General features: G+C 41.1%; 1 protein-coding gene across 1 annotated transcript in view; it reads right to left on the bottom strand.

Annotated features, from left to right (window-relative positions):
• Nucleotides 1-26,589, bottom strand: part of ANO4 (anoctamin 4) — a gene marked incomplete at both ends in the record, with an annotated part of 446,527 nt that overhangs the window by 107,147 nt on the left and 312,791 nt on the right. Inside the window, one exon of the mRNA XM_082666182.1 lies at nt 5,359-5,465. Coding sequence (XP_082522308.1) covers nt 5,359-5,465 — 107 coding nt within the window. The remainder of the gene's footprint in view (nt 1-5,358; nt 5,466-26,589) is intronic.

Here is a 26,589-nt window from a genome sequence, read left to right as displayed (position 1 = left end):
AAATATTTGTAAATTTTCCAGAGATGGTCTTATTGATGTCTAATTTAATTCCATTGTGGTCAAAGAATTATTAAATCTTGTTTTATGTCCCCAGGTATGGTTGCTTGGTAATGTTCTGCGTGCACTTAAAAAAACGGGTATTCTACTGTTGGTGGTAAAGTGGTCTAAAAGATCAATAAAGTTAATTGTACTGTACTGTTCAGTTCTTCTAACCCCTACTGATTTTCTGTCTACTTGTTCTATTAATTATTGAAAAAGGGGTATTGAAACCTCTGAGTATAATTATGGACTTGCCTATTTCTTTTAGCAGTTCTTGCTTCATGTAGTTTGAAGCTCTGTTATTAAGCATATAAACATTCAGGATTGTTATGTCCTCCAGATGAACTGACTCCTCCATCATTGTAAAGTGGCTTTCTTTATCCCTGGTAACAGTCTTTGCTCTGAAATCTATTTTGTCTGATATCAATATAGCCACTTCAGCTTTCTTTTGGTTAGTGTGCTATACATATATTTTTGATCCTTTTACTTTTAACCTATTTGTGTCTTTAAAGAGTGTTTCTTTGCGGGCAGCAAAAAAATTAGGTCTTGCTTTTTTTTTTTTTTTTTTTTTTTTTGCGGTACGCGGGCCTCTCACTGCTGTGGCCTCTCCTGTTGCGGAGTACAGGCTCCGGACGCTCAGGCTCAGAGGCCATGGGTCACGGGCCTAGCCGCTCCGCGGCATGTGGAATCTTCCTGGACCGGGGCATGAGCCCGTGTCCCCTGCATCGGCAGGTGGACTCTCAACCACTGCGCCACCAGGGAAGCCCAGGTCTTACTTTTTAAATTTAATGGCAACTTCTGAATTTTGGACTGGGATTTTCAGACCATTTATATTTAATCCTTTGTGAATTAAGAGGTGTTCCAATCTCATTGGAAATCTTTTTGGATTGCTCTTTCTCTGGCCTTGGGTAGTTTCCTGACGTGTGTACTAATCGGTACTCTGCTAAATACTTGAGGTGGCCCTCTGCAGATCTTCAGGGTTCTCTGGGAAGCTCTCTGCTTTCTGGTATGTTGTCCTGTGAACTCTGGCTGCCTTGGTCTCCCTGGACTCCCAGCAACATCTTTTCAACTCAGGGAGTCTACCAGGTTCTGCCTGGATTCTTTTTCCCTGTGTTGCTGTCCAGAAACCATCTCACTGTAGTAAGCTGGGGCAATTGTAGGGCTCACCTCATTTGTTTTCTGTCCTCGGGCTTCCCTGTCCTTGACTGTCCAATGTTCAGTGTCTTGAAAATAGTCGTCTCATACATTTTTTGTTTTTCCTTTTTTGACTGTTTCAGGTGGGAGAGCAAATCCTGTGCCTGTTACTCCATCTTGGCCAGAAGTGAAAGTGTAATGTTTTGATCTTTAAAGTTTCTTTCAGATCAAGAGTACTACTACTTCCTAAAATGTACTTCAGAGAAGATGGCTGGAAGGATGTCTCTCAAGTGGCTTAGAGATGAGGTCTCTCCATGCTTTAGATCCTGATGAGAGTCTAGAGTCTTAGCCTAACTGGAAAATGGAACATGTACTGATTCACTTTTTATTGATGGAGGGTCAATTAATGTTTATGTATTTTTAATCATGGTAACATGTAAATGTATTTTAAGATGCTTTGACATTAACACTAAATGTCTAAGAAAAGCATCTGAAATACAAATATCCATAGGGCTTTGTATTTTGTCTAGCACACAGGAGGCCCTCAGTAAATACCTCTGTAATGAATGAATAAATGATTATGTAGAAAGCTTTGATTTTCTGGAGCCTCTATCAAGAATTCTACATATATCATCAATAACTTTCAAATATCCCGGAATAACAGAAAAAATAAGATTCACGGGGACCTAATAAGAGACTTCTCATGATGACCTTTGTAAATTTATGATAATTTATCACAGACCTGAAAAGTAAGAAAGTAGTTAATGTTTAAAATCTATCACCTTAGTAACTTCCCCTTTGAGCACCAGTTTTGAAAATATGACTTCATCTCAAGATTTATTTTATGCACTTATATTGTTAAATAAATCTTTGTTGATCTATTAATTGCTCTATTTTGAAAATGGATTTCACTAGGTTTGATTTTCAGAGTTGTAATAAACTCAGAGTGAAATTGAAAAACTTACATAGTGGTAATTTTTGCTCCACTGAAATACCCTTATAAGTCATGTTTACAGACAGTATTTTTGTATTATCTCTAATCAATGTTGGCTCATGCAAGATGCCACTTTCAGAAAGAGTTTCAGGCAGAAAATAACACAGGATGAATATTAATTCTATCAATAAATTAAATTTTCTTCTAACATGTTGTTTATTTATGAAACCAAAGATGATAATGAAACACTGGGTCAACAGAGCATTTATAGTTCTACTCCATATTTTTCAGCATAATGTCTGATCTTGGGTTAGTAATTTATTCTGAGATCGGTTATTTCTAACCAGATATTTTTTCAGTTCGTCATTACTGATTTTCAAAGCACTGGGGTTCTTGAAGAGAATTCTCTTTCTTTCATCAAATGAGAGAAACTTTTACAACGATCATTTCTTACTAGTAACAATACTACACTTCTCGTGTTTTTTCAAAACATTTAAAAATTATTGTCTTTGCCCTTTTCTGTCTCCATCTTGACTAGTTGTAAAAAATAACCCACATTTTGAGATGCAAAAGTTAAGCACAATAATTGCTATATGGCCTCACTGTACACAGTCTTTGATTGTGTACGAACGCTGATGGTTAGACATTGATCATGTTTAAAAGATTTTCAATTCAGTTCAACAAGCACTCCTCCTATGTGCCAGATACTGTGCTAGGCAATGATGATACAAAGGTGAACAAGGCAACTTATTTACAATTGAGGAGCTTATTATCTAGATCAGCAGGTTTTAGCTGCAGATTCTCAATACCCTAGTATGTTATAATGAGTTGTGAGGTGTGCTGGTATTATACTACCAATATTAGCGAAGGGACTGTTTTTAAAAATTATTTGCATGTTATGAAATAATCCAGAATAGCTACTGCCATAATCATTTCACTTCCACTCACTTGTTTTCTAGCATGTTCCTGATATGATGTTAACCAAGAAAAGTATGATAAAAGTATGCATAGCACATCCTAAGTTTGTTAAAAAAAATCACGTGGACAAATGGGGTATAAAGATGAAAAGAGTAATTAATGTGATACTTAAGTTATTTGGTACGCAAAAATGTCAACAGTGGTTCTCTTTAGTTGGTAGAACTTTCATAATGTCATTGAAAGTAAATAATTCAACGTAATGAAAGAAGAGTTGTACATGATCGTCAAATAGACACTGCAAAAATAATTGCCATTGGAATTCAGAAGAGGAAATCCTTGGAGCCAGAATGGCCATGGAGGACATTACTGGTGGGGGATGTGTCCCAAGGATGGATGGCTGCCGCAGAGAATATGAGAACGTGCTAACCTACAACCCCATCCAAGTCAAGAAAGCCCTAAGTCAGGTTCAACTTCACCATACCCACCTACATTGACTCTCACTGAACACATGATTCCAGGTGTATTCAGATCTGGACTAGGTATCTGTTTCTCCCTATAGTATTTTAATTTATGCAGCTTGGGATCAAAGTAGTGTTTTGCAGCTTCGGCATACTAGTGACTCACACTTGCATTCAACTAAACCTCCCAAGTCTCTCTTCATGATGTGTTGAGCAACATTTCTCCCACACGGTATCAGGGTAGCTGTTTCGCTGAGTTTGAGTGCAGCACTCTACATTTACAAACTATTAAATGCCATCACTGAGATCTATGAGGATCTGACTCCAATGACTAACATAATGCATCCTTCCAGCCTCCACCCCACCTGAAAGCCTGATGAGAACACTGTCTAGGTTATGTGCCAGCTATCAGTTTATTGCCCCTTAGCTCCAAATGCAGGTTCATTGCCTGCTTTGCAATAATGGAGCTGGACCTTGTAAATACTCCTCCTTTGCCAGGTGGTACAATGTTAAGCTTTGTCAGCAGAAGGCACTGGAGGGACAATGGGGGAGGAAGGAGTTTGTCCTCTTGGTACTAGCATGCTCCTCTCAGTAGGCTTCTGCAGCTCATAGCTTCTGTGGAATCCAGCACCTGCAGTGCCTGGTGGCCAGCAGCCCTGGCACCTCCTTAAGGGCGGGTGTCCCCCTGAACAGCTTCACAGAGTAATAATGCTGGTGCAACACATCCCAATGAATGGCTTCCTTGGAACCCCTCCAGGCAGCTTCTCCCAGTACTTGAGATGGCAGATTCGCAGAGTCCTACTGGCACAGAACCCCCAGCAAACTTTTCTGCTATCTAGTGAACCACAGCTGCACCCTTTCCAACAAGGTCTGCATCTCAGCTTTGTTGTGGGGAGTCTCTGTAGGGCTGGTGGCTGCTCCTAATATCTGCTCCTCTTCTATTCTTTAGAGGTTTTCTTACCCTTTACTAGCCAATCCTCCATTAACTCCAAACCTCTGTCACAGTTAGTTATTTATATTAACTTTCCCTGTTCAAATTCTGTGTGGCTTTTTTGTTCTGATTAGACCCTGACTGATACAGGTCATTCTTCAAAGTATTGATAAAAATCTCACTGGGACAGAGATACCCAAAAACAAAGTCACCCAAATCCTCCTGATATATAGTAATCTGTTTAATAAGGAAGGATATTTGGTAATATATTATGGAAAGACTCTCGTACAAATGCCCCAAATATACTGTGTGGAGGTTATTTACTGGGGGAGGTGATTATTGGGAGGATGTACTTACGTGTGACGGCTCCTCTCTGCCCTTTGCTGATCCCTGTGCCTGGAACACCTGCTCTTCCAACTTCCCACACTGGCTCCCTCTTGTCATTCAGGTTTCAGTGCAAATTCAGCGTCTCAGAAAAGCTTTCCCTGACCACTCCATCCATCTCAGCTTGAACTCACCCCCACCCCTTAGCTGTCTATCTCTGAAACATCATCTATTTCGATTTCTTCATGTTATGTATTGTGTTTACTTATTTATTGTCTGTTTTTAACTCCTTGAACATATGCTCCAGGAGAGAACAGTGCCCATCTCCCCAACACCTCACCCAGTACCTGGCACATAATGGGCGCTCCTTACATATTTGTTGAATTGAGAGCATTTCTCCATGATCTTAGATAAATGAGATGCCATGTTATTTTTAAAAAAGCGATCTAAGGATTCTATTAAGATTTTACACTTCTGAGTTATCCATCAGGGGAGTATGCAGGTAGAGCCTTTATGAATCATGAGCATTTCTAGAATTGATATCAACTTAATAAGACCAAAGGATAGAGTCTGTAATCCCCCAAATCAAATGTAACTTGTTATACTAACATACTACTTACCAATTTTGTTTTTTCCTTCTTCATACTTTATTCTTTGCAAAATATGATGTACGATTCTACTTCTCGTGGCATTGTTGAAGAAAGTGTCTTTGTTGTGTATGATGAAGCTGCACACACACATTGAAAGCACAAATTGAGGATTAATTGGAGGCAAGGGATCTAATCTTTGATATAATTTGGTGTGACTTAGACAGAGGTGTCTTCCGTCTGTCACAGAGAGGGTATGTCTGGAACAGCAATGAGAGAACCCAGAGGTCACACCAGAGGCAAGAGGCTCACAACTCTCAGCAGCTCGGTTCTCAGCCTCCTGAGAACATTCACATCATTATGTCAGGAGAGAGCTGGAGCTAAATGAAATTAAGTAGCTTTCAACTAATACCAAGGCTAAGCCTCATATCTTGTTTTTTTTTTTCTCAGTAAGGTCGTTAGATAAATTCAACTAAAAATTCATTTTGTTTTTATCTCCTTCTGTCGTCTACCTCATCCCCTCCCATCTCATTTTCAGGGATTTTAATATCTGAAACTGGTTTGGGTGATAGACACAAGAGTTAGGTAATGAGCTCTGGCCTGGTTCAGGGGTGAGGTCAGAGGCGCGTCTCTAGAAATTGCCTCTCTCCGCTCCTTTCCCATGTTCCTCCTCTCCTGGAAGGGGTCCCTCTCCTAGAGCATGTACTTAAGATTGCTGCTCTCTCAGCCAAGGGCCCACCCAGCCTCTGCAGTTTCTCACAGGACACACACACACACACACACACACACACACACACACACACACACACACCCACAACACTGAGTTCCCAGTAGGTGTTCCTACCCTACTGAGAGGTTTTCCAGGTAACAGATAGAGCTTCCAGGACCATACAATGCAGCATGAAGTGGCCAGGTCTTCCCCTCCCAAGAACGTGTCAAATGGTAGAATATTAGAGATACTGGGAAAGTATAATTGCTTCGTAAATTATAAAGTTTATTAACACAGCAAACTTTTATTGGGTACTTTGCATGAATTGGACACCATGCAAGACTTATCAATGGTAGCAGCCATTGCCCTCAAAATCCAGCTCAGAAGTCACCTTCCTCAGCGAGTCTCGCCACCCCTCCAACCGCACTTCTGCCACCCGAAGAGTTCAGTACTCTCTCCTCTCTATTAAAATTTCTTTTCCCAAGAAGATGAATTCTTAGGTGTTGCTCAAATCATTTGGAGATAAAACTGGCCTGGAGAAAGGGTGGTCCAAGCATGGGGTTTGGCTTGGGAATTGAACCGGGAATGTGAGTTTGGGGTAAAGGAGAAAAAGGCCAGAGAATATGAAGACAAAATGTAAATCACATGGACCGATTTCTTGGAGAAGGACTTTCCTCTCATTTCTACTTCTCTTGTATTCTGTTATAGAATATTGTTCTCAGAAAAAAGTAATTTGACTTGGTGGAGGAGAGAGAAATGCTATGTGGGTAAATGAGGAAGCTGCAGCATTTATCTTATATCTTCTCTAGGGTTTTCTGAAAACATTTTATGGTATCAAAGAGGAAGAGGGGAAAACTAAGAGTTACATCAAATGCGGTTCCTTTTATTTTATCCTCCTCTGCTTTTTCACCTTATTTGAGACAGACCACTGCACTTTAATACCAATAAAGATGGCATAAAGAAGTAGACAACAAATAAAAAAGCCCATTTTTGACTCACAATTTCAGATAACTGAAAGCTGATAAGCATGACCGTGCCTGACAAGACAATTCTGGGCTAAAAGCGCATGTCCCTCCTCCACTAAATGGTTTTCCGCTTCCTTCTGTTTTTGATAGCACCCCATTACATTTTGGGAGCTCATGTTCTCTATACTATGTGAAGCACCACAGGTGAACTTCACAATTTTGTTTTCCTCTTCTTTACATCTAGGTTGTGCCTGGATCCTGGAGATTCTACAGTGGGAACAAATATATAGAGCATGTGCTTCCAGGCACTATTCTAAGCTCCAGATATGGTAACTCATTCCATGCTTATAATAAGCCGGGAGGTCAGTACTGTACAGCCCCATGTTACAGGCGAAGAACCAGAGAGGTTAAGTGATGCACCCAAGTCACTCAGTAAGGATCAGAGCCAGGATCTGAACTCAGGCAGTCTGGCTCCAGAGGCTGTCATCTTATCCGTGCCACTCACTTGCCTCCCTGGGGCAGAAACTTCTGACTCCTGGACGTTGGTTCTCCTGGGGATCAGCCCAAGAGGTGCTCTGCTGGGAATGCTCTCCTTGTTTCTACTTATCCTTAGAGCCTCAGCTCAGGTCACATCTCCCTCCGGGGGTCTTCCCTAACTCCCCCCCACACACCCTGAAGAGTAATGTGGTGCTACGAGAAGAGAAGGGAGCAGAAAAACCATCTCATGAAGGAGAGAGATGAAATTTTAGCTTCAGCATCACGCCCACTTTCCCTTAAGACTTTGAAGTGAGACAGACCTCAGCCTGAACCCCAGCTCTGCCATTTACTGTGTGGTGTTGGGACTGTCCCTCAACTTCCCTGGGTCTTGGTTTCCTCATCTGTGAAATGGGATAGCACTGTAATCATTTTCATAGGGTTTCTGCAGAATTAGCTGAGATGAGGAACACTGCTGAGCCTGAGTCTGGCATTTAATCAGCTCTCAGAGTTAGCTGTCACCATTGCTGTTGTTTCTATATCATTATATAGAACTTGTCTGCCTACATGACTGTCTTCTCTGTAAGAGCTTCTTCAGAGCAGGGACTGACCATATGTATCTCTATTTCCAGTACTGGTATGGGGTTTGGCATATGATAAGCCCTTAAAGTTGGCTCAGATGAGAACAAATGAGATCTTCTGGAGAACCCCAGCTAACGGGGGTGCCTATGAGACTAACTCTCATCTCATTATACCTTGGCCTCTATTTCTGCTTCCTGGAAATCTTTCTACCCACTCCATCTTTCCAGCTACCATATGAACTATTCTCTCCACGTTACTTGTCTAAGGATCTTCTTGTAGGGTGTGGAGCAACCTCATTTTCTCTGTCGCTCCTTCAAACTGGAGGGCTAAGAGAAAGAACAGTGATGACTTCCTACATCATGGTTCTCGAGCTTTTCTTAGCCACTTACAAAACAATCCTCTTCAAATGAAATCACACACACACACCATGTAAGTGGAGCTGCTGGGGAAATGTAAGACTTGGTACTCAGTCTCTGAGGTATGAGGGTTCCACCCAGGCTTAGAAACTCAGCTCTGCTTTCACACATTGCTGCTGGGCAGCAAACAAGTACAAATTGTATGAAGGCATCTTGACCAGGTCTATCAAAATTATTCATATAGCCTCATCACATCTCCTCTGATCTAGCAATTCCTCTCTGGAAATTTATTCTACAAGTATGCTCACCCATGTGCAAAGTGACAGATGTACAAGAATGTTCACTGTGGCAATGGGTTATAACAGCAAACCTCTGGAAATGACCTAAATAATTCATCAGCAGAGGAGGGGATAAACAAATAATGGTACAACTCTACAATGGAACACTGCAGCTGTAAAGAGATTAAGGATGCTCAGTGTAGATACAAAAAATCTCCAAGATACTACAGCACGAAAATAAGGCTCAAAACAGTCATACAGCTATTTGTGTCCAAGAGGAAAACATATACATGTAAAGGAGTACATAGATATATGTGTTGACATGTATGTTTGCTGGTGCATGCATAGGATGACTATGGAAGGATATATAAACATCTGGAAAGACTGGTTGCCTATGGGAAGAACTAGGTGACTGGGAAGGTAGGAAGGAAATTTCACTGTACACACTTAAGATGTTTTTATCATAAGTAAGTACTACCTATAAAAAAAACCCCTGAAATATTAGAAAAAAGAAAATTTAAAGGGAAAATGCAATTTCTGTTCTAGGTTGTTCTTACTTTCACCCTCAGTGGTGAGGAGGGGAATAAACTGCTGAATTGGTGGAGGATCAACTATATGATTAAGGCTCTAAACATCTATCTCCTTATCCTACCCCTTGGAGGAATTCTGTAACATGCCCAAAGGCATACAACCAGCAGGCGTTGAGAAAGGGTTAAAAAACCAAATGCCGGGCTTCTCTGGTGGCGCAGTGCTTGAGAATCCGCCTGCCGATGCAGGGGACATGGGTTCGTGCCCCGGTCCGGGAAGATCCCACATGCCGCGGAGCAACTAAGCCTGTGCGCCACAACTACTGAGCCTGTGCTTTCGAGCCCGCGAGCCACAGCTACTGAGCCCGCATGCCACAACTACTGAAGCCCGCGTGCCTAGAGCCCGTGCTCCGCAACAAGAGAAGCCACCGCAATAAGAAGCCTGCACACCACAACGAACAGTAGCCCCCCACTCACCGCAACTAGAGAAAGCCTGTGTGCAGAAACAAAGACCCAACACAGCCAAAAATAAATAAATAAATAAATAATAATAATAATTAAAAAAACCCAAATGCCTTGCTCCAAATCTTCCCATTCTTTTGTAAAAGGAACTGCTGGAAGGTCTGCCTGTGTGCATGTGTGTGAAGGGGGCTTTCTGAATGCTTCCATCTTGGCCTACGAGGAAGGCCCTGCTCACTAAGTAATGGGCAGACCTGAGTCTGAAGCTCCCGCTGACCCCGTCCAGGACCTCTACCCTCCTGCCTTCCCTGGAGGAGAACAGCTCTTGGTTTTTACTTGGGAAGGCTCCGACCTCCTTTACTCGAGGAGGGATGAAATAGAAAAGGAAAACGCTGTGAAACTGAGGTTCAACTCCAGACCTCCCGGGCTGTGGTTATTTGCTCTTTACTGATATGTTCTCCTGTGGTCAGCTGTCCCCGGCAGTGGTAGAGTATCACAATATGCCGGGTGTTTATCAGTCAAGCATTCTGTTTGCTCTGTGCAAAGCACTGTGTGTTGAGGGTGTTATACATGGAGGTGGGTGGAGGGTGGGAAGGGACGTGGATGTTAGGTATGCATGTATTTTAATTAGGGGACTGCAAAAGCGGAAAGAACCCAGCTCCTTTCTTATACATTCCTATTCGATAAAATGAGAAACACGCCAACATTCAAGGGTGTGAACTGGGGAAAGGTGCTTTTTAGAGCCGGGTATAAACTCAGCTTATGAAGCGTGCCACTTGTAAAGCAGATAACAACTCATTTCTTTTTCCTAAACTTTCCTCTTAGGCCACAGCTATGAGGATAAGACTACACTGTCTTCACAATTACTTTAGTTTGAATTGGCTAGAGGCCAGTACTGTTGGATAAAAATTTCTAAGATAATGGAAATGTTCTATATCTGTGTTATCCAATATGGTAGCCACTGGTCATATGTATCTATTAAGCACCTGAACTGTGGCTAGTGTAACTGAGAAAGTGAAATTTTACTTTAATTTAAACTGATTAAAATTTAAACAGCCGCACGTGGCTGGGAGCTAACTGATATTGACGGTGCAGATAAACAAGTGCCTGAACTGTGGACGACACTTTGTGCAGGCCGAGCCTAACGATGGGGTCCTTATCTTGCATCCCCCTTTGTCTACAGAAACTGGAGCAGGAAACTGGGCGAGGGGTGAGCGTGCCCTCCAGGTCCATGTACAGGTTGCCTGAAGACCTGAATTCAAATCCTGCTCTCCTCCTTTAGCTGTGTGGTTTGGAGGAGGTCACTGAGTCTCTCTGAGACACAGTAATCTGTCAGGAAAATGAGGGTCATAATGCCTTAACTGCCCAAGGACAGGGTTAGATAGTCACAAAGCGAGACGATAAATTACTGAGATAGATCACTAAACCTAGTTGGTAGGCAGTTGGATATAGTGTCCAATCGTCTATTTGAGATCACATTTGTAGTCTAAGAGACAACTCAAACTGAACACGTCCCGGACAGAACTTTTGATCTGCACCTTTGTAAAAGAAAAACCTGCTTTCTCCCTGGTCTTTTCCATCTTAAAAAATGGCACTACTATGCACCCAATTTCTCAAGTCACAAACTTGAAATTATCTTTGATCCTCTGTCTCTCATATCTGATATCCAATCAAGTTCTTTGGGTTCCTCTTCCCAAATGTTACCCTGAATCTGATCCTTTCTCACACTTCTTGCTTCAAAGCTGTTTCCAGGACTACTGCAGTAGCCACCTGACTATTCTAATTTCACTCTTTCTCCCTTTAGTTCATCCTCTATGAATCTATGAGGCAATGATCTTTTAAAACATAAATAAAATCTTATCCCTCTTCTGCTTAAAGCTCTTCAATGACATCCCACCGACTTTTGAATAAAGCCCAAACACCTTTCCATGGTCTAAATGCTCATACATGGTCTGGTTCTTGCTTACACCAATGACTTCAACTCCTTTCTTTTTCCCCTTGGTCACTGTAAACCGGCAACCTTGCCCTTTTTTCTGTCCTTGGAAAAAAAATCCAGCTTGTTATTGCCTAGGGCTTTTGCCCATGCTGTTCCTAGATTTTTGCATCACTTTTTGGTCTCAACTTAAATGTCACGTCCTTACCATCCTAGCTAGGACTGTCACTCTCCTGCTTCACCAGTTACTCCCTCTCTGTTCCATTACCTTGTTTTATTTTCTTCTTAAGTTTTATTTTGAATTTTTTTTTTATTGGGGCAGGGGTGGGGAGAGATGTATCTGCATGTTCACTGTCTGCCCCCCTTCTCCTGCAGAATGCAGGCAGGGCTTGGACTGCCTTGTTCCTTATTCTAGGGCCCGAGTGAATAATCAGACCATGTGTTTTCCATACCTAGAGACCCACTGAATGTTGCAGAGATTGTCAGATTATATCACAGATACATTTTACATTTTTCTCTAACTTAAAGATTCTGAAAATCAGTTTTATTTTATAATTATGCTTTCTTCATATATGTTACTACTTTGGGGGAAATAAAGGGAATGAAGAGGCTCTTAAAAATTTGGTTTAATACCTACCTTATGACATTTCTGAAACTGATAAAATAAACAAGTATCCTCCAAGATATGAAAATCTCCATGTTTTAAAACTTCAAGTGGAAACTTTCTCAAGAAGCATTTAACTACCTATAGATGGTGCTGTATACGTATTTTAGATTCTTAGCCACATTATTGACTTCTATAAATTTAAAAATCTAAGGCATATGGCAAAGAAAGAAACAGAAACAGATTATTAATCAAGGCATGTTTCTTGGCCCTAGAGTACAGGGGCTTGAAGCACGTGCCCCACTGGATTTCAGAACTGCTCTGCTTCTGTTGCTCTCCATTTTGAACGGAAGCATCTATTGTAATTATCTGGGCCCATCTCTCCTCACGGTCTGCTGGAAACGTAAGGGGCAGTTAGTTTGACTTTTATATGAACAGGTCTCTGGTCCAAGAAGAACTATACCTCAAGAGCTGCTTCCAAGGAGTCTCATCCCCAATTGAACCTGATGTTGGAACAAAAGATCCTGGACTTTGAGCCTAATGTCACATTGGGATGAGAACTTTGGGGATCCTGAAATGGGAATAAGCATATTTTCTCTGTGGGAGAAATGTGAATAAAATACATGCCAGAGGGAAGACTGTGGTGGAATGCAAAAAATGGTCACAATTCCTCCCATTCCTATATACACATCCCGTTGTGATGTGAATTTCCTGCTTCTTCCATCAAGAGATAGAGTCTATCTCTTCACCTCTTGAATCTGAGTATGTCTTATGACTGGCTTTCATCAACAGAATGTGGAAGAAGTGATTTTTGTTGAGTTCTGAGCTGAGGCCAACCTCTGAGCACCCACTCCCGTCCACTTGGAACACTGCCCCAAGACTGTCAACATACGGAAGCCTGAGCTAGCCTCTCTGAAGATAAATGACCACATAGAGAGAGAAACCCAGCCACAAGCTGGCACCATCCACCAGACATGGAAGGGAGAGAATTTCAGACGGTCCAGCCTGGCTGAGCAAAGAGATGATTGCAACCGCGTGTTGACTCCAGCTGAAACCAGTGGAAGAACTGACCAGCTGATTCCAGCACAAACTGCTCAAACCAAAGAATCATGAGCAAATAAAACGTGTGCTGTTTTAAGCCAGTAACTTTTACTGTTACATAGCAGTAGATGACCAACAGACCAGTCTCTCGTGATGGTTGAAATTGTACCATTTCATAATACAAAAAGAACAGTGAAGGTTAATGCCTTAAAGATAAATATTTCAGGAAACTTTCTTAATTAGACTTTTAAATAGAGACCTCCCTTTTTTTTTTTAACAAAGAGAAGCAAAGGTGATACTGTTAACTGTCACTTAAATTACGTCCTCAAATTAGTGAAAATCTAAGTAGGAACAAAGCAACCAATTAACTTTTTTAAGACCTATTTTGATAGTTCTGGGGGCTTTAGGCAACTGCAGTGCAATAACTTTTTTCTTTGGCTGCACCACACAGCTTGTGGAATTTTAGATCCCCGACCAGGGATTGAACCTGGGCCCTTGGCAGTGAGATCACGGAGTCCTAACTACTGGACCACTAGGGAATTCCCCTAACTTCTTAAGTATACTTGTTATGAGGACAAGGATGAGATGATTATCGAACCAAATATATAATATTCAGAGTCCTGACTGGTAAAAATTTTCAGGCCTCTTTTTAGGCGATAAGCTACTGGAATGTGAGGCATTTTTATTCCAATGGTCATTTTTAATTGTACTTCACAATCTCACCTTTTCTATTTGAATGTTAAATACAATTAAGAAATACTTGCTCTTGAGACTTTCAGGTAAGGATGGAAAATTAAACACCTGTATTCAATTTTTCTCTCTCTCAAAACCCCATGAAAACAATAGCAATGTGTGTGTATTTGTGTTTAAATAAAGGTGTAACACTCAAGGGACAGGGATAGCAGAAGAAAATAGCAAGAAAATGTTGGAATGAGAAAAGTAGACCGACAAGTGGTAACAGAGTTAGGAGACCAGAAAAAGCTGAATACTAAATCAGCTCTGGAGAGAACCAAGACAAATTATATTTATGCTACAAAATCTCATAAAATCGTAGAACTGGGGCACCAGTGACCTCTAGAAGTGGGCTGAAGGGGATGCTAAAATAAGTACTGGCTGAAAGCTGTTTAGGAAGAAGTCAGATCCCCAGATCCTCACTTGTACTCTAACAGAGTACTGGAGTTTTGTTTGTTTGTTTGTTTGTTTTGATAGGGTAATATAGTCTCTGAACTGAGACATCAGGCATGGTTAGGAGTAGGGGTACCATAGTGAACTCTGGAGGATCAAGTGAATATTTGCATCCTGGAAGCTGAGACTTCCAGCTATCTTCATCCATTTAGGCTCTATAACACTGGCAGCCAGGCCTTGACTTTTCAGGCAGAAGACTGGCAGAGACCTCTCTGGGGAATCCAAGCAGCCTAAGATGAAAAATCTAGTGACATCAGAGACTCCAAAATAAAACTACCCAGCCACGAAGCCCACAGTTGACAGGCCCCACCTTATACTCTAAACTTCTTCTCAAGTTTTGCATTTCCTATTCTTAAATATGGACAGCCAGCCAAAGATTACTACATATCCGAAGAAATCTATTAACATAAAAGATAGAGAAAAATGCAGAGACAAAAACAATCAGAAAGAAATACGTTAGAGGAAATCAGCTATGTAGAGTGATGAAATATTAAAAAAATCATTATGAATAGGCCATATATGACAAGCCCACAACTGACATCACACTCAATGATGAAAAGCTGAAAGCTTTTCTTCTAATATCAGGAACAAGACAAGAGGCCAACTGTTGTAACTTTTATTCACATACTATTGGATGTTCACTAAACATATTGTGATAATCATGTCATGATGTATGTAAGTCAAATCATTATGCTGTACACCTTAACCTTATACAGTGCTGTATGTCAATTACATCTCAATAAGAATGGGAGGAAAAAAGACAACCCCCTCTTTCCCCCCCAAACTCCATAGTATTAGAAGTCCTAGGCAGAGCAATTAGGCAAGAAAAAGAAATAAAAGGCATTCAGATTGGAAAGGAAGAAGTAAAACTGTCACTATGTGCAGATGACATGATATTATTTATAGAAAACCTTAAATTCTCCACTAAAAAAACTGTAGAACAAATGCAGTAAAGTTATAGGATACAAAATCAATATACAAAAATTTGTTGCATTTCTATACACTAATAATGAACTCTCAGAAAGAGAAATTTAAAAATCTCATTTACAATTGCATCAAAGAGAATAAAATACCTAGAAATATATTTAACCAAGGATGTGAAAGACCTGTACACTGAAAACTGTAAGACATTGATGAAAAAAATTGAAAAAGACACAAATGGAAAGATATTCCATGCTCATAGGCTGGAAAAATTAATATTGTTAAAATGTCCATACTACCTAAAGCAATCTATAGATTCAATGTAGTCCCTCTCAAAATTCCAATGGCATTTTTCACAGAGATAGCAAAAGAAATCTTAAAATTTGTATGGAATTACAAAAGACCCTGAATAGCCACAGCAATCTTGAGAAAAAACAAAGCTGGAGGTATCACATGCCTTGATTTCAAACTATATTACAAAGCTGCAGAAATCAAAACAATATGGTACTGGCATAAAAGCAGATACAAAGATCAATGGGACAGAACTGAGAGCCCAGAAGTAAACCCATACACATATGGTCAATTAATTTATGACAAAGGAGCCAACAACATACAATGGGGAAAGGACAGCCTCTTCCATAAATGGTGTTGGGAAAACTGGAGAGCCATGCAAAAGCATGAAACTGGACCACTATCTTACACTATACATAAAAATTAACTCAAAATGGATTAAAGACTTGAATGTAAGACCTGAGGCCATAAAACTCCTAGAAGAAAATATAAGCAGTAAGCTCCCTGACATTGGTTTTGGTGATGATTTATTTGGATTTGACACCAAAAGCAAAGGCAACAAAGACAAAACTAAACAAGTGGTACTACATCAAACTAAAAAGCTTCTGCACAGAGAAGGAAGCCATCAACAAAATGAAAAGGAAACCTATGAAATGGGAGAAAATATTTGTAAATCATATACCTGATAAGGGGTTAATATCTGAAATATATAAAGAACTCATGCAACTCAATAGCAAAAAAACAAAAAAAAATCTTACATAAAAAAATGGGCAGAGGATCTGAACAGACATTTTTCTAAAGAAGACATACAGATGGCCAACATGAAAAGATGCTCAACATCACTAATCACCAGAGAAAATAAAATCAAAACCACAATGAGATACCATCTCAGACCTATCGGAATGGCTATTATCAAAAAGACAAGAGACAAGTGTTGGTGGAAAAAAGGGAGTCCTTTTGCACTGCTGGTGGGATTTTAAACTGGTACAGCCACTATTGAAAACAGCACAGACGTTCCTCAAAAAATTAAAAATAGAACTACCATATACCATATGATGCAGCAATTCCACTTCTGGGTATTTATCTGAAGGAAATGAAAATACTAACTTGAAAAGATATATGTGCCCCCATATTTATTACAGTATTGTTTATAATAGCCAAGATATGGAAGCAACCTGTGTCCACCAATAAATGAATAATAAAGAAAATGTGGTATTGTATATATATAACTCAGACATAAAAAAGAAGGAAATCTTGCCATGTGATGACATAGATGAACACTGAGGGCATTATGCTAAGTGAAGTAAGTCTGAGGAAGACAGACCAATAACCTATGATCTTGCTTATACATGGAATCTAAAAAAGAAAACAAGCTCCTAGATTCGGAGAACAGATGAACAAACTGGTGGTTACTCAGGGTGGGGGTGGACAAAGTTGGTGAAGGGGATCAAAGGGTACAAACTTGCATCTATAAAATAAATAAGTTATGGGGAAGTAATGTACAGCATGGTATCTTTAGTTAATAATACTGTATCGCATATTTGAAAGTTGCTAAGAGTAAATCTTAAAAGTTATCACAAGAAAAAAAATTGGTAACTATGTATGGTGACGGATGTTAACTAGACTTATTGTGGTGTTCCTTTTGCAGTATATACAAATAATCATTACACTGTACACCTGAAACCACTGTGTTACATGTCAATTTAAAAAATCATTATGTTCAGAGAGTTAAGAAGATAATGCAATTGTGAAAAAGGCTCAAAATATGATCTTAAAAAGCTAGAACCTTATGAGAATAAAATAGTCCTTTGAAACTAAAACAAAATGAGAGCAGAAATTAAAGCTCAATAGAAGAATTTGAAAATAAGTTGTAGAAATCTCCCAGGGCAAAAAGGTATACATAACAAATGGAGAGGAAAGATAAGGATGTGAGAGTCTCAGCTCAGGAAGTCCAATATCTGAAAAATAAAAATTCTAGAAGGAGAACAACTCATCCACAAAATTCAAGAATTATTCAAGAAAATTTCTGTGAACTGAAAGATAAGAGTAGTCAAGTCGAAAGGGACCAGTACAACAGATGACCACAGAGCCACATCAAGATACATAACTACGATATTTCAGAACACGGGGGACAAAGAAATGATCATACAAGCTTCCATAGAGGAGAAAACAAGTTACATAGAGGGAATTAGGAACTGGAATGCTTTTAAAGTTCTCAGCGGCAATATTGAGTTTTAGAATCAAAGGATCAAGACTTTAAAAATTCTAAGGGAAAAGGATTTCTATACCTAGTCAAACTATCATTACAAATGAAGTATAACAACTACGTGTATTCATTTGCTACAGCTGCCATAACAAAGTGCAATGGATTGGGTAGGTTAAACAATAGAAATTTATTTTCTCACAATTCAGAAGGAAGAAGCTGCCTCATGGATAGATAGAATACTTTTTATGAACCCACGAGCTCTTATAATAGCATCTACTTTATTGGTTCAAGGTAAAACAAACCTGGGTTAGAGTCTTGGTTCTGCCAAGTACTAACTATTTGAATTTTAAAAAGTAACTTCTCTAAGCCTCAGTATCCTGATCTTTCAAATGGGTCAACAATAATACCCACTTCAGAGAGAGGTTTGAAGATTAGGAGGTGTTGCCTGCAGTGTACTCACGTACACACTGTGCTCATAAATGGTAGGTTTATGATATTGTTAGCTCTCTCTTTGACACTTTTTATAAAGATTACTGATCCTCAAAGTTCTAACACGCCCTGATAAATAAGTACCTGCTATTTTGAAATCAAGTATTAAAAAGTCTCTATTTTAACAAAATATTTTCAGATACACAAAAATGCTGTATTCCTAAAAATACAGCATTAGATTGTATGTTTAAAAACTTTACAGAAATGGTATCATGCTCTACTCATTCTTCTGCAACTTACTTTCCTTGTGCAACCATGTGAGTTTCATTCATGTTGACAAAAGGAGCTCTAATCCAATCATATTTCCTGCTGCTTAGAAGTCTGTTGTATGAGGACACTACAGTTTGTTGGTTCACTTTCCTGCTGGTGGATATGTAGGCTATTTCTAATGTTTCATTATTATAAACAATGCTGCAAAATGCACATGAGCAAGTGTTTCTCAAAGAAGAACATATCTAAGAGTGGAATTTCTGGTATGTTCATTTGGACAGGTTTTAAGAAAGAAGCAACAGACAAACTTGGGAGTCTTATCCACATGTCACATCAGGACATGATTAGTGGTGAGGTGTGTCATAATTAATTTGACACTAGTAACAGTTAAAGTGCCTAAATTTGGGAATGGAATATATGGGAGTAAATTGATGTTATTATAAAGGTACCTCAAATCCATTCTAATTATTTTTTAAAACCAATGTACTGTTTAGAGGAACAGTAAAGCACAAAGGAGTGTGTTGCGTAAGTAACCATTCCCGTGTGTCATGGTAAAAAAAGGTTGGAGAATCATTGCTTGAATCAAATATTTTTAAAATGTCAGTCACCTAACACGAGAATATGCATTCACTTGGTCTACTGTTAAGACATGGTAGGCCAAACAGTATCTCTGATGTTGGCTAGGTATACACAGAACCAAGCGAACTAGGGAGATGGACAGTTATCTGGATAATTCTGGAGGAAGAGGAGGTGGCAGGAGGAGCAAAGGATGGAGGGAAGAAGAAGAGAGAGAAAAGTGATATCCTGGAATTAGTAACAATTCAGGCCAATCCTAAAGTATCTGCATCTTTAGTGAGAAAGTTCACATATATCAAAATTATCTATTTATATATCGGTACATATATTATTAACAATAACAAATTTATTGAACATTTATCATATGTACTTAAATACTGTGTTGCTACTTTGTACAATATTCCATGGGTATTATTATTATTCCCAATTTATGAGTAAAGAAATTGAAGCTCAGAATCATACCGCTTGTGAGTTGCAGAGCTGGGATTGGGGTCCAGGACCCGAAAACTCCAGAGCCTCTGTGGGCTCAACCGTTAACCCTTAAGGATAAAAACTGTGATCCATTCATCTCTGTACAGCCCTACACAGTGCCTGTCAGAGAAATGGTTCTTGACGCTGACTGAATTGAAATGGATATTCAGAATGGAAACATGAAAGCACTGCAATATTTAAATTTATTAGAGATCACTTTTTTTTTTTTTCCGGTACGCGGGCCTCTCACTGTTGTGGCCTCTCCTGTTGCGGAGCACAGGCTCCGGACACGCAGGCTCAGAGGCCATGGCTCACGGGCCCAGCCGCTCCGAGGCACGTGGGATCCTCCCGGACCGGGTCACGAACCCGTGTCCCCTGCATCGGCAGGCAGACTCTCAACCACTGTGCCACCAGGGAAGCCCCAGAGATCACTTTTATCTGCCACTCAAGTGAGCCAGAATGAAGAGGAAATCATTTTTTAAAAAATCTGTGCACCAAGTTTGGAAACATAAGTGTTTTCCTAATTAATCCTCAGACCAGAAAAATCCAAGTTAGGATAACCCAGGCCTTAGCTTTCTAATTAGGGTGCTGTCATTCAGTCAATAGTAAGGTTTCTCCTGAATTACCTAAGTAATTGTCACTGTGTAAATTAATCATTCAGTGACTCATCCATGGCTGTTGTCTTAGTCTGGTCTTGGTCATGGGTCTTGTTTTTATATTCCCTTACTGGAGCTGAGTAGGTCCAAGTGCTGACCAAAGGGACAGATCTGTCTACTTTCCTGCAGTTTATTTTGGTTGTTGTGATCAGCAAAGACCTAGAAATTACGTCAAGCATCTGCAAAATTTGGAATTTGGTAAAAATTTACCTTCCTTAATCCCTGTCTTTTTTTTTCTTTTTTGACCATTTTTCCCCCCTCTACCATCTTAGTGGCAACCTCTATCTATTCCTGCTACAGCAACAGTACCCCCTCTAGGGCTCTTCTTTCCTCCCCTTGTTTTTAACTCTCTAGAAAAGATCTGATAAACTTATTCATTATGGAATATAAAGGAAAAATAACATTAAAAATTTCACTTTTCCGGACTTCCCTCGTGGCGCAGCGGTTGAGAGTCCGCCTGCCGATGCAGGGGACACGGGTTCATGCCCCGGTCCGGGAAGATCCCGCGTGCCGCGGAGCGGCTGGGCCTGTGAGCCATGGCCGCTGAGCCTGCGCGTCCGGAGCCTGTGCTCCGCAACGGGAGAGGCCACAACAGTGAGAGGCCCGCGTACCGCAAAAAAAAAAAAAAAATTTCACTTTTCCCAGGGACACTTTTTATTTTAAATGCGGATGACTTTAGCCAAAGGATTAAAGTTCATACTGTAAAATTCCAGGGATTAGGGAGTGTACTGCTCACTAAGTTATCTCTTAGCTTCCCTCTTCTATATTCTGTATGTGCTGGAGCAGGGACCCTGTCAACGACAATGCTATTTTGCATCTGGCTCTCTGATATGTTCTGCCAGTAGGGGCACTGGAAGGGGAAAAAAATGGAGGCAAAGGGACTCGGTCTTTCCTGTTTGCCTGTTCTCCTTGTCGATGTCACCCCAGCAGTGATTCTTCAACCTCATCGTGGCAAATGGTTCCAGTTTTCATCTTTTAAAAAATACCCCAAACTAGACTCACTGCATTGTCCCATACCCCAGAGGTACCAGCCAGGGCAACATCTCCTCAGAAGTACAGGGCTCAGCTCCAGGGCTCCTCCTCTGAGCTTCTAAAGGTTCTGAAAACCTCACCCTCTTCCTTCTGTTCCTCTGGCCCCTGGAGCAGTAGCTGCTTCACTTCCTGAAGTTATTTTCTGTGTGGCCTCAGTGCTCCCTGGGTGACATGTTAGTTCTCTGATATCTACCTAATCAATTCCCCGCCTTAACCTCCGTTAAAATAACTGCTGAGTTTCAGTTTTCCTGAATGGAGCCTGAGTGATACAGGACGGTAGACAAAGAAACAGGTCAGGGGAAGAGGCTGACTCCTTCTCTTAGAAATCACATACCACATAAGCAGACATCTACCTGTCCTGTTTGTTAATCTGAAAGAAATACCACCACGGTATACTATGCATAAAATCGATAAACAACAAGCATGTACTACTGTATAGCACTGGGAATTACAGCCATGATCTTGGAGTAACTTTTAATGAAGTATAATCTGCAAAATACTGAATCACTATTCTATACACATGAAATACAATACGGTAAATCAACTATACTGCAATTAAAAAAAAAGAAAAAAAAAAGATGGTCTATGAAGTTGAATTTTGAAAACTTCCAATCCCATGTCTGATTTCTGTCCCCCAGAGTTTCTCTCTCTTCTGCCCGAATCTTTGCTAACTTTCGTGGAAACTTCCTCTCCTAAAAAACTAAAAGGTTTCTAAAACAAAACAAAACAGCATAAGACATCATCTGAGCCCTGGAAGAGTTCACAGACTACTGTGTTATATAAATGTGATGGGACAAAAAAAAATACTAACGTGGGTTATTCCTAGGTAAATTGCATTATTATTATTATTCCTAGGTAAATTGCATTATTATTATTATTCCTAGGTAAATTGCATTATTATTATTATTCCTAGGTAAATTGCATTATTATTATTATTCCTAGGTAAATTGCATTATTATTATTATTCCTAGGTAAATTGCATTATTTTTCCTAATTGGAAAAAAAAGGTTGCTCTTTGTGAGGATTATATCCCTACCCATTATCAAGGGCCTACAGCCCCCTTCCCTGGGGAGAAGTATAATTCCTCTCCCTATTACCACGCTTGGCTGTGAGACTTGTTTGGCAGATGAAATATGAGCAGAAATTTTAAGAGCCATCGTGTGGCTCGACAATTCCTTTTATTTTCTGTCATGAGAATGCATGCCTTACCTACCAAGTGAAGCTAAGTCAGAAAGAGCAAGACAAATTCCATATGATATCACTTATATGTGGAATCTAAAACATGACACAAATGAACCCATCTACGAAACAGAAACAGACTCACAAACATGGAGAACAGACTTGTGGTTGCCAAGGGGGAGGGGACGGGGGGAGGGATGGGCTGGGAGTTTGGGATTAGTAGATGCAAACTATTATCTATATATTGTAGAATGGATAGACAACAAAGTCCTACTAAATAGTATGGAGAACTATATTCAATATCCTGAGAAAAACCATAATGGAAGAGAATATAAAAAAGAATGTATATGTATGTATAACTGAGTCACGTTGCTGTACAGCAGAAATTAACATGACATTGTAAATCAACTCTACTTCAATTAAAAAGAGAGAGAGAATGCGTGCCTTAGGCACGGGTCGCTTCTTCAGGCAAGATCTCATAAGAAAGGAGACCTGTGAAGAAAAGCCTCAGTTGGCCCACAGCTGATGTGTTAGGTGAGCAAGAAATAAGCCAGACGCTGAGATTTGAGGGTTGTTTGTTACTGCAGCAGAACGTAGCATAATCTGACTGGCACAGTCTCTAACCCAACAAAGACAATCCTGTAATTTATGGTCTAATTTACCCTCTCCTGAAAAGGATGGATTTTTTTTTTCCCCTGGTGGAGAAGCTATGTCAGTCCTCAAAAGAAAGTGATGGGAGAGAGCAGTGAGGCTTGTGTGGAGGAGAGGAACAATAAAGGAAGAGGAAAGAAAAACTGTGCAGGCTGGGGTGAAGGAGGAATGGGTTTGTCGGGGGAGAAAAAGGGCAACACCTGAGTACAGGATGGTATGAAGGAAGGAGAATGAGTAGTAGTTTCTGAGGACCACGTACTTGGCTTCTCTTTGTGTCCTTTGAGAAACCCAAGTAAAGGCTGGAGCTGCCTTCTAATTACTTTTGGCTGCTGCATTGGGCTTTGTGCCACACACAGACATGGATGGAAACAAATAATTGTATATAATCAGTGCCATCGTCACAACATTTACAAAGGCTAACGGGCCCAGAATTCTAATGCCGTCTGCGTGAGACATAAGAGGTCTTGTAAAGACAGTGGTATCTGGACTAGCTCCTGGGGGAAGAAAAGGCTTTCACCAGGCAATGAGCAGAATGAGAGCCCACCTCAGGAAGAGGGAGCATCGGTCACGAGGCATTCGGGTAACCCCCGCTGCCATGTCGTAGGATCATCCAGCCCGGGAGGCTAGGTGGGAGGGGAGAAGCTGGGGAAGCTGCTTTAGGTGCCATGCGAAGGAGTTTGAACTTGATCTCAAAGGACGTAGGGAATCTTTGAAAGCTCTTGAGCAAGGAAGCAATGCTGCCACGTGGGGCAGTGCGTGGAATTCCCTGCTGAGGGCGCCTGGCTAAGGAGCTGAGGAAAGGGAGGAATCCGGCCCAGGCTCTGCTAGCCAATCTGTGGGCTGTGGATTCCGGAGGAAGGGAATTGTTCAAATCGCTGTATGGGCTGGTGACCAGAGCCTGGCCAATGACCTGTGACATGAGTGTGGTGAGCAGACTGGGGACTGGGGAGAGACAGAGGGAGCGAGGAGACTTATAACTGTTCACCCAAGAGGTGGTGGCCAGTTCAACCAAGGCAGTGGCAGTGAGGTCAGAAAGGAGGAACTAGGACCAAAAGGATTTGGTGGTGATGGCGGACGGTGAGGAAGGTGATCATCGTGCAGTGGTGATAGCATTAAGTCAGGAGTGGGAAACACAAAACTGATGGTGTGGGTGCTGTGAGCAAAGTGGGAAATGAGAAGAATGGGGCGTACCCCCAAGGATAAAACACTTCTAAGACATGGTCCTGAATCAGCCGTCATTTGAATAAAGCACTCTTCCCAAAGGCCACAGGTTTAACTTCGATCCCCTCCTTAGTGCCACTCTTAGAGGTAAGAAGTACCTTGCCCAGGCCCAGGACCTCACAGGGCTCAGACGTGGGCCTCCCCCAGCTGCCTGCTCCTCATGAGGTGAGCTGGCGGCAAGGCCAAGGGCATGTGCCCACCAGAGCCCGCCCCCAAGGCCACTTCCAGGTCTTTTTTTTTTTTTTTTTTGCGGTACGCGGACCTCTCACATTTGTTAAATGAATAAGTTGATAAATGTTAAAGAACTATTTACAGATGGATAAATGGCAATAAAAGAGTTCTAAGGGATTATCCAAAGCGGGTCCCACAAATACTAAGAGAACACAGCTAACTAACCACTGGATCTCCAGACATCCAAAGGTACACTCTTCCCACATGACTAGGCACCCTCTTTGCGCCTTAAAACCGGAGTCACTAAGTTATGCGCTACCTAAAAGGAGCCACGTCATCAAGAAGCACAAATCTCAGGCTATTCAGCTTGTTTCACTTTCATCTCAGTTTAAAACTTTCCAGGAAAGATCTGTTTCCCCTGACTCTATGGATCAATACCAGCAACCTGCACGTGGAGGAGACTGATGCAGAATACGTGTCTGTTCTACAACAAGCGCTCCGAGACAGCTGTAAGTCACGGGGGCGCTAAAAGAACATTAATCCTACTGAAATCCATCTCAGTCTCTCTCTGCCTAAAGGACTCTCTCAAGATTTCAGATCAATGAAAACAACACAAAACCTCCAAACGAGGAAAAGAAAATACAGTAAAAGGCACACGCTAGAAAAATCAGTATCTTTAGATAGCCAGGCTGAGAGGTTTAGGAAACAAATATGCACATGTTACTGATAAATAAACGTGAAATGGGAATACAGCCTGGCTTAGTCCAGGGCTGCTATAACAAACTACCATAGACTGGGCGGCTTATAAACGACTGAAATTTATTTCCAGGAGGCTGGAAATCTGAGATCAGGATGCTAGCGTGACCAAGTTCCAGGGAGGGCCCACCTTGCCGGTTGTAGACTTCTCACTGTATCCCCACCTGGTGGAAAGATGGTGAGCTAGATCTCGGAAGGGCACAAATCCCCTTCATTGGGGCATCATGACCTAATCACCTCCCAAAGGCCCCACCTCCTAATACCATCGCCTTGGGGATTAGATTTCAACGTGTATATTTTGGGGGACACAAACATTCAGTCCATATCTGGAACATTGAGTAGAATTTAGTTTAAAAGTAATGGTAAAAAAAAAAAAAAAGTAATGCTATTCCAGTTCGGGTCAGATATTTACCATTGCAAAAATCACTGTTTGTACCTCAAACCTTCCCTTTATACACCAACTGCAAGTCTTTAGAGATTCTCCCAAGGATTCTCACTGTACTCCTGGTTCATAGTAGTAGTAATACTAACTACTAATACTGTTAGTATTAATAATAAAAATAATAATAGCTATCAATTACTGAGTGCTTTACCATGGGCCAGGTACCAGGCTAAGTATTTTACATGTCATTTCATTTAATGTCTCCAAATCCTACTGCCCAAACCCTCCAGCCCTTCCTTTCTTCCTTCTTTCCCCCATCAAAACTTACCTGTTCTAGATCCTTGGGGCTTTACGGATTGGCACATTCACATAGCTGAGCTACAGGCAGGATAACAGTCCCCTAAGATGTCCATCCTAATTCCTAGAACATGTGATCACGTTAAGCTAGGTAGCAAAAGGGAATTAAGGTTGCTAATCAGCTGCCTTTAAAACAGGGAGATTAGGGGGCTTCCCTGGTGGCGCAGTGGTTGAGAGTCTGCCTGCCGATGCAGGGGAAACGGGTTCATGCCCCGGTCCGGGAAGATCCCACATGCCGTGGAGCGGCTGGGCCTGTGAGCCATGGCCGCTGAGCCTGCACGTCCGGAGCCTGTGCTCCGCAACGGGAGAGGCCACAACAGTGAGAGGCCCGCGTACCGCAAAAACAAAACAAAACAAAACAAAACAGGGAGATTAGCCTGGATTATCCAGGTGGGACCAGTGTAATTACAAGGGCCCTTCACGATGGAAGAGAAAGGCAGAAGCGTCAGAGAAGGAGATGTAAGGACAGAAGCAAGGAGTGAAATAAAGTGATGTGAGAAGGACTGTTGCTGGCTTTGAAGATGAAAGACAGGGCCATGAGGCCAAGGAATGCAGCAGTCTCTAGAAGCTGTTAAAGGCAAA

Source organism: Grampus griseus (genome assembly GCF_964374135.1).
Source record: "Grampus griseus genome assembly, chromosome: 11".
Lineage (NCBI taxonomy): Eukaryota > Metazoa > Chordata > Mammalia > Artiodactyla > Delphinidae > Grampus > Grampus griseus.
This window is presented reverse-complemented; position numbering and strand designations above follow the sequence as displayed.